Source organism: Cavia porcellus, unplaced genomic scaffold (assembly GCF_034190915.1).
Source record: "Cavia porcellus strain 051 isolate PalLab524CR breed Dunkin Hartley unplaced genomic scaffold, mCavPor4.1 scaffold_9, whole genome shotgun sequence".
Lineage (NCBI taxonomy): Eukaryota > Metazoa > Chordata > Mammalia > Rodentia > Caviidae > Cavia > Cavia porcellus.
This window is the reverse complement of record NW_026947492.1, coordinates 47,626,608-47,640,035: the sequence shown is the minus strand read 5'-3', so window position 1 is coordinate 47,640,035 and position 13,428 is coordinate 47,626,608. Positions and strand designations below refer to the sequence as shown.

General features: G+C 39.6%; 1 protein-coding gene across 4 annotated transcripts in view; it reads right to left on the bottom strand.

Annotated features, from left to right (window-relative positions):
• Positions 1–12,943, bottom strand: part of Me3 (malic enzyme 3) — a 219,997-nt gene extending 207,054 nt beyond the window's left edge. The window contains exons 1-2 of one of the 4 annotated variants that reach the window (XM_003468608.5): positions 12,782–12,943; positions 12,205–12,402 (exon numbers count right to left, since the gene is read on the bottom strand). In XM_003468608.5, the coding sequence (XP_003468656.3) occupies positions 12,205–12,387 (183 nt within the window). In that variant the 5' untranslated portion in view covers positions 12,388–12,402; positions 12,782–12,943. Of the gene's footprint in view, positions 1–12,204; positions 12,403–12,537; positions 12,678–12,732; positions 12,755–12,781 lie in introns of those variants that run through there. The other 3 variants (XM_013151159.3, XM_013151158.3, XM_013151160.3) reach the window with 3 other exon arrangements.
• Positions 12,944–13,428: the final 485 nt, after the last annotated feature.

Genomic DNA, 13,428 nt, shown 5'->3' with positions numbered 1-13,428 from the left:
GGGCCCTCAAAGGAGCCAGTGCAGAAGATGATATACCTTGCAACTGTGGGGGAGGCACACACCTCCACTGTGAGCCAAACCTCAAGACACAAGATAAAACAAGTGCACTCACATGCTTCGTAAGGATAAACATTAGGACATAATATTCTAAATAGATCTCTATCATCCTGAGGAAGCCAGGAGTCACTAAGCCAATCCCCTACAGGAAGAATCACTGCTCTTTATGCATGCCTGCTTGGTGACTGGCTTCCACATTTGTCCCCAATATAATAAATTTTATCTCAGCAATTAATCTTATTGCTTGGCCATAGTTCTGTCCCACTTTACGCTCACTTTGGGAGTTCACATGTTTTCTGCACCTTAGACCTGCCTCACTTTGTGGTTCTGCTCTGTAAAAGTCCCTAGAAAAGACAGTCTTTGGCAACTTTCTCAGGACCCCTTCTGTCTTTGAGACACAGACGCTTTCTTTCTCTCAATAAATATATTGTGCTCTTAACCCCTGTTATTCCTATAATTCTTTCTTCAGTTTTAGAGACATGAACTCATACTGGACATCTAGTAGGCTGGGGCATTTCTATCTCTTATACCACAAATACTTGTTAATTACCCCCAGAACAGTAGATGGGACTATCTTACAACTCCTTGACCAATATGACTGCTAGCTGGGTAAGTTGGCCCACCCAGGCTCTATTCAGCTAAATTAAAGCAACCTGTTAATTTTATGCTCAACTCCAGAGCACATATTCTCTTTTTTAAAATTAATGTATTGTATTAGTACGCTTGCAGTACATAATAATTGCATTTGTATATGTACACATATATATCAAATCTTGATTCTTTTTTGTCCCCTTCCCTTTCTAGCCCTCTCTGCCAATTCTCAATCCCCTTTCCATTGTAAAAACCTCTATTTCCATTTTTTCTTTGATTCTTTTAAAAATACTTCCTTTCTTCCTCCTCTATCTATTGTTCCCCCTTTCACTTGAAAAAGATCTCCAAATTCCTATTATCTATCATTTATTTTGCTCTTTATTTATATTTGGGGCTTCTTATATGAGAGAAACCATGCAATATATAAACTTGTGTGTCTGATTTATTTCAGTTAAGATTTATGGTTTTGATGTGTATCCATTTACCCACACATGCCTCAAGTTTATCCTTCTTTGTGGAAGAATACTCCACTATATATAAGTTCCATATTTTCTTTATCCATTCATCTGTTAATGGACATACAGGCTGCTTCCAGATTTAGACATTATAAACTGTGCTGCTACACACATGGATATGCATCTCCACTGTAATATGATGACTTTAACTATTTTGAGAAGATTCCTGGAAGAAATAGCTGTGTCAAATGAAATTTCTATTTTTAGTTTTTTGAGGAATTTCCATACTGATTTCCATGGTGACTGTACTTGCTTACATTTCCACCAACAATGTAGAAGGGCTCCTTTTCCCCCAATAGCCTCACTGGCATTTATTTTTTAATTGATTTTTTTGATGGTAACCACCCTCTCTGGAGTAAGATGGTATATATCTCATTGTTGTTTTAATTTGCATTTATTTAAAGACCAGCGGTGTTGGACAATTTTTCTTGTATTTACTGGCCATTTGTACTTCTTCTGAGAAGGATCTATTCACTTTGGTTGCCCCCCCTTTTTATTGGGTCTTTTATTTAGTGGGGGTAGAATTTTTGAGCTTTTTATATATGAAGCAGACATTCTCTTATAATGTTGTGTTGCTATTGTTATAGTGCTATAGGGATGTTATAGTGAAGATGGGGAGCAGAGACAGAGAGAAATCTAGCTTAATTTGAATTTTTTTAAAGAATAGATCTTAAAACCTTGGTTAGAGTGTGCCAAAATATTGGAACAAAATTCTAAGATTCCTGATGGAATTCACTATCTTCAACACCAGCCTCAATGTCCAGAAAGAAATACCAGTTCTTTAAATGATCCTTGAGTTTCTGCTTCTAGAGACATTTTTATTTATGGTTCCTTTAAACAAATTTCCAGATTGTCCAGGTTTAAACTCCATCAAGTACAGAGCATATTATCAATGAGATCTCCACTTACCCTGTCTCTTACCTGACACATTTTTTAAATCAAATCTCCTCTTTTACCAAATATGTTCAAATCAGATGTAGTCCATGCTCACAGAGATGAATTTGAGCCTTCAGTCTTCCTCTATTCCTAGGCTGAATGCCTTAGATTGGCATGAACCAAGTCTGAACCCTACTTTGTTTGTGACTTCTACAGCACACAAGGCTTTACCAGTTGTATTAGGAATGTAGCAGAAGCTTTGGAGACGTGAATTAATCAAGAATTAGTTGAACACAGAGTATATTACACACACTATTTAATTTAATCACTGCAGCATTCTGTCCAGTGTAAAGATTTTATTATTTTTTTTATTTATAGATGAAGAAAGGGATGCTCAAACAAGTGAAATGGGCTGCCTAAGATCCAGATTCCGTGAATGACAGAGGTGGGATTGTGATATGAGTCCACTTCTTCTTACTCTAAATACGAAAGGCTGGGTCATTTTATAAAGTTTTAGTTTGGCTCATGGTTCTGGTATAAGATCAGAGCTTAATATCCTCCTTGCTTACACAGTGAACCATGTGACAAAAGATAGGGTGAATATATGTGTAACCTCTGATCAGTCCCTCTTCTTATAAAGCGAACAGTATTCAATCATCTTGATGACTTTAATCTAAATCACCTCCCAAAGGATCCACTTCTAACCTTTAGAGCTGAATATTAAGTTACTACCCTCTGAAAAACTCTCATTGTAGAATAAATTGCAACACATGAGCTCCTGTATGATAGACTCAAACCATAGTAGGACGTGTTGGCTTTTCTGACTACATTCCTAGATTTAAGACATGTGCTCTGCTGCCTGATATGTGGATGCAGCTTGAGCTTCTGGAGGGTGACAGAGAGAGCATCACACACAAGTGATTCTGGTTGACTTCTTTCATTCACACCCAAAATCTTTTAACCTATTGTTACTTATATCAGATCTAAGCTTAATGTCTTAAAGTAGCCTCAGGGAAGAGATAATTTTATTATAAAGATGCTGTTCTTCAGATAATATACACCTGGATCAGCACCAGAGCAGAGAACTCACTTAAAGTAGTATATTTCTACATTTTATATGACTGGAAGTACATATTTCTCTTAGATTTTAAAATTTTCCGACATAAAAATAATTTATATCATCATACAAGCTTCTTAACATCTTTTCAGAAGTGATGGCAGATGGTAGTTGGTATGCTACTGGTCTCCATCTTAATGACTTTAGATTTATTGAGGCACAGGGAATATGAAAGTAATTGTAAAGTTCACTGAGGCCATAGTATGAGGAAGTTATTGTCCTGGTTGTGCAATGCCTAACACTGTCTTCTGGATCTGAAGATGACCAAGTGATGGCTACAGATAGTCAGACAGACAGACAGACACACACACACACACACACACACACACACACACACAAATGTACACTGAAACCAAATGTAGGATACAGCCATGAGTATCATACATGCTAACTGCCAAAGAGGAGTGGAAGATGAACGAGCTGCTTCCATGTGGCATTACTGTGGAAGGTAGCTGGGCAAAGAAGTCCCTAGAGATGCTAAGTTCTGAAATCTTATCAAAATTTTGATAAGAGCCAATATGAATAACACCCCCAAAATGACATGCAAGGAAAAGAACATCAAAGAGCATATTCAGGGACTGTAAATATTAACTACATTTGTCAAATTAGAGACTTCATATTATTTAGGTCTCTGAAAATAAGGCTTTTTATAGGCCACTGGTCTATTGCTCAGTTTCTACACCCTGAACCATAAAAGTGATGGGTGGCTATTTATTTCCTCATGGTATGACCTAAATACTTTCTCTTCTTCCAACTCTGACTCTTTCATTGGTGTTGTTTCTGAAAATATGGCCATTGGAAGTATTCCAGCATTTTTTTCCATATTTCTTTAACACTTGTACAAATGTCTCCCTTACCACATCCACCCACTAAATTAAAACTATCTTTTTATCCACATATCCTTATAGCTTCACTGTAAGCTTCTCAAAGATAGAGGAAAAATACTGTATTCACCATGAAGTGTGTACTACTTAAAATGGAATAGAAACTCAGTAAATGTGTACTTATTGTTCAATGTAATGTTTTAAAAATGATTCCTGGGAAATTTTCACACATTTAAAGGGTAAGTAAAGATATTAAGTGATCTTGAAATTCTCTCCAACTTCAAGTTTCCCTGATTTTAATGCAGCCAATGAAAATGATAGTAGCTAATCAGAAGGGCTTAGCAGGAATCACTGAATATCTTAATTAGTTTTTTATTCTGGAAAGACCATAGCACATCTGACTTCATACAGGGGCACCAGGTAAGAGGAACCTTGAACACTGGATGTGGTCGGCAGCATAGGGAACTCAGGCCCTAAAACAAGACAGCCTCAGTCCAAGCTCTATCTTTATGAGCTTGGACGATAGGCAGGCAAATGAAATAAACTCCTCATGCCTTAACTTTCTCATCTATAATGTAAGAATAATAACAGTGTCTACCTTAAATTCAGCCTGTTATAGCTATACTTGAAATCCTTCCTTACTACTATCAAAGGAAATTCACTGTACTGGGGATCTAGACAATATTCCTTCTAAAACTGGAGAGAAAGGAGATGTAGATTGTAAACCATGACAAATCACCAGGACTTCTGTACATCTGGTGGATACACTCCAATTGGGAAGTCAATCGAAAGCTTCTCCATTCAGAAAAAAATGGAAATCGGTGTAGATCAGGCTTTTTTCTTCTGTCTTCTCAAGGAGCAAAGCAAAGTGAAATAAAACAATGGACACAACAAAAAACACCTTCTACAGAATTGCACATGGGGGGGGGGTATGTCAGTATCAGTCATGCTATAGGCTCCAGGTGACTCATTACCAAACCATGCAGAATTAGACAAAAATGTTTAAAAAATAATCTCAAGTTGATCATTCAACTATATCCTCTAGCTTTTGGTAACCATTTTTAAAAATGAATGCAGTTTTAATTTTTCTCTTGTTCAAATTCCTCAAAAGCTTTCCAACAAAAATCCTTCTCCTCAAATGACTGGGTATACTTTACTCTTCATGGTGTTCTTTTGGTAGGAACTGTGTTTGAATCAGGTTTCCTGGCAACCATCTGGGTATAAAATGAATGCAAGCTTTTAACCACTGACCTTGGCACCCGCTCACTGTAGGATATCCGTCAGACTTTCATCACACTATCATAGAGCATCTTTTGTGCTCTGCATCAGAAAGGCAGCCAGACATCACCCCAAAGGATTTCTCAATGTACGTACTTTCTACATATCAAAGTGAAGGTTTTTGAGCTGACTGTAACCCATATCTCTGCTAACAAAAGTACTGCATGTTAGTGATCCCTTTGCCATGGCCAGACAAATCAAAAGTGCCCTTCCCTGACTGTAAGACTGGCATTTGGAAAGAGGAGATCAGAAAATAAAGTAAATCTTCAATAGAAATAGCAGAAATACAAAATAAAACAAAGCTATAAGCCCCAAAGCCCACAAAGGCCAAGGAAAACCAAAAGAAACTAGAAATAGAAATGAAGAGACTAGAGATGAGCCAGGAAAAGTGTCCAAGGAAGCCATACAGAACCCTAATTTTCAGAAGTCAGTTCAGGGTAGGGACAAATACCATGTATTTTCCTCCATCTCTGCAGCTTACATAATCTAGATATTGTTGTTTATAATCGCTTTTAAAATGGACAGCAGGTTCTATTGTTAACATTTTCTTATTACATGAATCTAGATATACTGCCTCTAGAAGTTAACTAATTACAAGAGCTTGAAATGAAACTACTTCAGTGGATTTTCACTCAGATGTTACCAATGAGTCAGCTTTCAAAATTTGATCTGAATGTTATTTACTCAGCTCTAGAAACTTGACTCCCAATAAACTGTGACCTAAAACTGAGTAAGACAATAAATTATTAAATAAAATTATATTAAAAAGATGATAAATCTCTCAAAGTAATAAATTCCACTACTTTGATACACTTATGTTTATACACTTATTCCCAAGTCATTTTTCCAGAGTTATATCTTTTATAGTGACACCCACAAGGATAGATTTCATTTATTTTTTGCATTTTTCAATTAACATTCCTTTAAAATAAACCAACATTTCGATGTCTTCATTATGATCACACAAATATTTAACACATAATTGGCTTTCTCTGGAAGAAAATTCAACATTTATAACAACATGAAAAATCATTTTCTTAAGAAAAATCTTATGAAAGCTGTCTTAAGAAAAATCTTATGAAAAATCATTTTCTGCATATCAACTTTAGGTTCCAGGAGTGGCAAATCTCCTTTCTGAGCTCCTGTCACCCTACCCACACTTCCTCAGCTTTCAAACCCCTGGGAGATGAAGCCCTCTCTGGTATGGTTTCCCTTATCTTCACCAGGGTCCAGAACTGGAGGGAACTCGAGGGGTTCAGAGCAGGAATAGAGGCTCCAACCAGTCAGTGTGAAGGATGGAAGCACCAGAAAGATGGAGATGTGGACAAGAAGCCAGGGCCTCCCACATCTGACATACTCTTTAAATATCTCTGTGCTTTCTTATGGGCCTCAAAATTGTCTCTATTCACCTCCCATACAAAAGGATCACTCTGCTATTGTTTTGAGAGTAAATGAGAGGAGCAAAAAGTAGAAGCAAGGAGACCAGCTGGGAGGCTACTGCCCTCATCCAGCAGAGAAATGATGACTTAAAATAGCACCTGCAGGAGCAGAAGTTGAACACCAGATTTGGCCAGAAGACAGAGCGATGGGAGTTTTGGTGGACTGGCTATGAGATACAATAGAAAATGGGCGGTTAATGATGTGTCTTAGATCCTAACCTCTCTAGTGTAGTTAACATGCACAGAGGAGTGGATTGAAAAAGACTAGAAAATGGGAGACCAATTAGAAAATTCTTGCAGTGAGCTAAAGGATAGTGAAGGTATGAACAAGGCTGGTGTTGGTGGGGATGTAGAGGAACAGATAGCTTTTAAAGGCTGGGGTAAAATTTTCAGAGCAAAATAATGAAAGTTTCATATTCATGGTTTGTGGCAGTACCCCTAAACATCAATTCTCCTTTTCTTTAATGATACAAAAATTTTAGCTGAAAACTTTGGAAGTCCTATAATGTTTACAATGCTTAAGTTTTATTGGTCTTGTTCTCTACTGTTTTGTTCAACTTTATAATACCTAATGAGATAGACAATTCTTTTTAAGGAAACAAGAGACATGGTAGCCATTGTTGATAACCTTGTACTCTGTTTTTACATCATGTGCTATGTCTATCCTTGGTTTTGACTGACAGCTTTGTTTTGCCATATTTGACTTTATTCTCCCCCCCCCAAAAAGTGGTAGGAACTGAGGAGTGGTAGAACCCAAAATGTGTAAGTTTTGTTGTGGGAAGGAGAGGGAGGAGGGTGCTCTGGAGGATACAACAGCAAGTGTGTTTGGGGGTGTTGAATAGCTGACCATATTGGTGTTTTTGGTTGGATCGTTGAACACAGCTGTTTGCAGTCTCACTGTTTGAATGTCCACTTTGTATGCTTTGGTACTGTGACTTGGGCAGCTGTCTCTAGGATGATAATGTGTAGTCTATTGGCTGGTGATTTCTTACTGTTTTTTGTTTTGTTTTGTTTTTTGTGGTTCTGTATTACTTGTACCCTTACACTGCTTTGTTTTGTTTTGTTTTTTTCTCTTTTTCCTTTTAAATAAAATTTAAAAAAACTCAGATGTCCTGCTAAATATTATACTTCCCAGGTTCTGCTGCAGCTTATTGTACATATGACAAAGTTCTGGCCAATCAAATGTGAGCAGAAGTGATTACATAAATTTTCCAAACACTGCTTATATGGTAGGGGTGTTCCTTGCTGTACCCAGCACTATCTGAGGACCCATTCTGTGAATGTAATGCCCCACAAGTACAGTGATATGACTAATTGGTCTTTCATTCATTATTTCCATGAATATCAAGTTCAAGAAATTATATATTTAAAAAACATAGGTGAACAGTCAGAGGAATTAATTATATCCAAAGTCACCGTTGATGTTTACATCAAAAAAAGAGGCCAGTGAGCTCTGTGAAATAACACACCACTTCAGTGAGATGACTGCGATCCTGGAAAGGTTTAAGTCAAGTAAGGTTTTTTCATCAAAAACTGGTCTTTTGTGGCACTTACCTAGACAACAAGAGCACTGGGTTTTGAGGTACTGATATAGTATTAATAAAGTTGAGGGGGAAAAAGGGCCATTGAGATAACTTAAAGACTGAGAAAACTTAAAGAAAAATATTTATTGTACATCTCATGTCAGGCAAAACTTCATGTGACCAGTCAGTCTCTGTCCTTAAAAGTGCTCAGGATCTACTGTGGAAGACAAGCCAGCCAGCTATTATAGTATGTGCCCAATTTCAAAAGGAAACAGAGTGACAAGGCAAATGCCAAGGGGCTCAAATCTAACTTAGAAGATCAGCAAGTGGACAACCCTTCCTAAACGAGGCTGTAAGTGGGGCTGGAGGTGTAGCCCAGTGCTAAGTATATGATTATCTTATTTGAGGCCCAGGATATAATTCCCAGCACTGAGAAAAAAAATGTAATAGGTAAGAATGAGGCCAGGTGCATTTTAATGGTTAGTTTGCTGCATTTCTAGAATAGAGATGATACCTGACTCTAAAGAGAGCCCTATAAAGTGGAGCTGACAGTTGCTTATTTAAGTAAAACATGACTAATGTCAAGTCTTTCACCACATCTGTATGAACAAACAAGGCAGGCTATTAGAAAAAAGAAGAAAGGTAAAAAGTTGATACATTGATGAGTTTGCATCATTTAGATTTAGATCCTGGAGCAAACATGGAATTATTTGGTACAAATTCTATCATCAATAGGAACATGCTTAAATCAGCCAAAGCAGCTCTGAATTGTCTGCATGGCTGACTGAAATGTCAAAGACAGCTTTCTCTACAACTGCAACCAATGACAGTCTCTATGGGGTCACTTGACTTCCTAGGCTTGCCTTGTCTTCTGAAAATGATAGTAAATAATAACAATGGTCTTCAAAAACAAAAACGTTTAAACCAAAATCCACAGTACAATAGTCAGTTTACATGCCGATCTGATAAAATATCATCTTTATTGACATGAATGTACTTGTTCTTGTTCTTTTTCTATTCTACTCCAATTCATTTGTTTTTAAAGCAGATTGCTGGTGGAATCACTAGGCTAACATTAACTCTAATGATTTATGATTCATAGTTCAAATAATTGCACACTAGGTCATCTCTCAGGACCTTTCCAACTGCAATTCTGGGACTAGTCTACACAGCCACCTAAAACTTTACATGCTACAGTTTTCAAAGTGATTTCATGAGGGATATCTCTATATCCTCAGAGGAGTGATACATCAGGGTCAGTGGAGCTTATGAGATTCATCACAAATCACATGGTCAGGTCCCTGCTGAGTTAGGTGCAGAGCTCACTAACTGCATAACATCAGCAATGGTTATCTAGCCATCTAGTTGCCATCTGCTCAGAAAATTCCATCTCCTGACCACCCTCTGCACTCAAGTTTCAATTTAAATGCCTCTTCTGATCTTTTACAAGTGGGATGCTGATTGAGTGAACACATTCCAAGAATTTAATGTTAATTGTAGGCCCTTCAGGAGATTCCTGATACCAGTGCCTGTCAGTTGGAGATCTAGTACGTGAAATACAGTCCTTACACTGGAGGAGCTCATGCTCCAGTAGGAAAAAAATATTACACCCACAGACCTACCACTAACTACAGCATCAAAAACCCTGCCCTTCTCTGTTTCCTCAGTTGTAACCCTATTGTTCTGGTTAACCACAGCACAATCCTCCCACCTATCTGAGGAAAAGCATAAAACCTCAAGTTTTCCCTGAGCACTTCAGACCACCAGGACAGGAAATGAGTGGAAGTCCAGTGGGAAGAGACAAGCATCTACAGAAGCTTCCAGGCATCATTGCTTCTCCATCGCTTCCTTCTCTCCCCGAGGTTTAGTGCCAATGGGTTCTCAGCAGTACCCTTAATACCTTCCTCACTCCTTACCTGAATCAACTGGATGTACAAAATATTACTTAACATAATGAAAAGATTTATGGATAATATTCCATTTATATTGCTTGGGAGGATAAGCATTTATGTCAGGGAGAAGGAACCAGGGACAAAAGTGTTTTCAGAGGACAAAATCTAAGGTTATAAGAAAGTATATGAATTTTTCTTTATCTTCTTAACTATTCACAAAACTAGAGGTTGGTAATATGCCCATAGTTTTAAGGCAGTTATTATCATCCTTGGAGCCTGTAATGAAAACTTACTGTTTGGCTTTATAGCATCCAGCCCTCCATTGACAAAATCCAGATTTATGACACAGAAACCACACAACTTTTATTTTAAACCACCTGAAGTAGGCAACCACTTAGCTTAAACCCTGTCTTCTACTCCAGGGTATGTGTCCACTGGCTCTGGTTACAGGTGGTTGTTGTGAGAATAGAAAGAGTTAATTGGAATCTATAAAACAGTGGAATTTATTTTCTGAGATGTCCTTGTTCTTTCACTGGAGCTGCCCTGCAGAGTATGATGTGAAAACAGCAAATGGGGGACTGTGACAGTACTTGAAGAGAAAGACTCAGTGCATGTAGCCTTAGAATGAAGCTGATATTGCAGAAGCAGAGCAGACAGCTTAGAAAGATCCTGCATCTTTTGGAAAGCCATCTCCACTTCTAGATCAGGCCTACCTCTAGGTTTTTAAGTTAAAGAAGCCTTTAGTTTGCTCACTCCATTTTGCATTTTTAAGCACTAAGAAAACAATTCAAACTGATATGAACACCTTAAATATGTTGGAAAGTAGCAGTGTATTGAGAATTTGTGATCTCTTTTGGGAAGAGAAGGTTAATGCGATAGGTACAGGTTGAGAGAAAGACTTTTTCCTTAGCTTCTTCTATTAATTCTGCAGGAAACAATCAAAATACATAGCATTATATACTTGCTCTTACTTCTTTTTGTGTATTTTAAAAATTTTATTGGTACACTTTAGAGATGCAAAATTGTAATATTCATCATAGGGAATTTATACCTGTACATAATATATCTTTGTTTCTTTTTTTCTCATTTCACTCCCCTCTCTATGAATTTAAATTTCATAATCTTGAGTCAAAGAAATTATTAACATTTTTACTTGTGGTGTATTTGCTTAGTATTCAGCCCTTTGTGTACTTTAAAATATGACTGCAAATTTGATTCATTTTATTATCATAACAACCAAATGAGTTAAGCATTGTGGGTCTATCACAATATTCATTTTAGACTGGAGAAAAATGAGGCTTAGAGAAATTTAATGAGCTGCCCAAGCTAGTAAAAAGGAGGGGAAACACACCTCAAAAATAGGTTATTTGCTTATTTTTCGACCCAATCCTCAAAACTAAAGATCCTGATTATATCTCCCAAACAAATATGTGTATTTTTAGGTCAGTAAATAGGTATTAACAAGAGGCTCAACAAGAACATTAGAGATTTCAATTTCAGGGCAGAGCCAGAGCTAACTACCTGACACGTTCCTTTTGTCTTTATGATTTCTGATCCTCCTTCAGACTCTAAAAGTTCTATAATTCTAGGCTTCCCTGTCTCACTTTCAAATTAATCTTTTTCTCAGAATAATAATGGTAACCCCAGCTGACACCATCTCACCAGGTGCCAGGTACTGTGCTGAAGACTGGTTCTTTTCCATTTTCTCGTAAATTTTACAACATTCCTAAGTCAGTTGTATCTCTTTAACAGATAGGGGAAAGTGACTCAGAGGTTGAATGAGCCGTCCAAGATCATCAGGATTAGCATCATCCAAGAGAGTTCTGACCCCTAGGTCAGACTGACCCTGAAGAATTTAACCTGGTCTATATTGTTTTCACTGAAGGAATTAAGCTCCCTGCAGTACTGGTTACCTCTCTCCATGCAGAAGGGGGAGAAGGGGGAATAAAAGCTAAAGTAAAGGACACAGCGTTTCTGCAAGGCAAAGTCACTGGAAGGGCGCCCGGGAAGACCTTTCCAAGACCCTGGGCGGGGCGCCCTTCCGCGCGTCACAGGATCGTTCCCATGCCCGCTCCCAGACCCAGACCATTACCTTGTTGAGATGTGGGTTCCTGGTGACATCGTATCCGCGCTTCTTCAGGGGCACTGGGCGCGCCAGGCCGGCTTTGGAGTGGCAGCTCCGGGCGGGAGGGGAGGGTGCCCAGTGCAGGAGAGCGCCGCAGGCCCTGCCGGCCAGGGGAGCCAGCCGCGCGTCTGTGCCCAGCACGGCGCCCATGGTCCTTGTCCAGACCTGACGTCAGGAGAGATCAAGGTCAGGGCGCCTTCTAGCCAGAACCCAAGCGCTATGGGCACCGGGCCTGGCCCGGGAACGCGCCTTTCGGGAGAGGTCAGGGACTCCCCAGCGGTCAAAGGTGCCAGTCCCTACCCTCCTCAGTGTCCACCTGCTCGGCTTTCTCTGCTTCCCTCGTGCCAGCCCTCGCGGAACCCGGGGAAAGCGAAAGCAGCGGTAAGCAGATCCGGTGCAGGTGACAGCCTGCGCCATCCCCGCCCCCATCCCGGAGAAGAGGCAGCTGCGCAGCGGGGGTGCGGAAGCAGAGGATGGGGAGCCCGGGAAGCGTACCCTCAATCCGCCTCGGTGGTTGCCCGGGTTCCCTTCTGCTTCGACTCACCTGCGCTGCTCCCAAGCTGGTGCCTGCTGGGTCCCGCTGCGGGGCAAGGCGGAAGGCCAGGCCCTGCGGTGCTGAGTTCTTCTCCTGCCAATAGCTGTGCTGCGAGCTTGCGGGGCTGATGCGTGGTGGAAGGAGCGGTCCCAAAGGCTTTCTTTGCAGTTCCGGGCTCCTCCAAAGGATGTGCATGGAACTCCCCACAACCGTGTTTCTCCCTAATAACAAGACAAAGCCTCATTGACCCAGAGACTCTTCTGAGCCGGCACAGCAAAGGGGTATTAGTGGGTGAGGGTCCAGGTACCTTCTCCTGTGCCCATCTTTTGGGGAAATTCCTGGCTGCAGTATTTCAAGTAAAATGCACAAGCATCCAGTGCCCAGTGTTGCCTTGTGTGGTACAGTATAATGCCCATTAGTTGCATGTAGCTGTATAAATTTAAATAAACTAAATAGAATAAAATTAACATTCAATTCTTTAATCAAACTATCCACAATTCTAGTGTTCAAGAGCCACTTGTACATATAGAACATTTCCCTCTTTGCTAAATGTGCTGCTGGACATTGCTGGTATAGGCTCAGCAGTTACTAATAGGGCTCTAGGGTACCCTTTAGTAGCCCGCTGTGGATTCTGGGGCCGAACCTGGACCCTACTG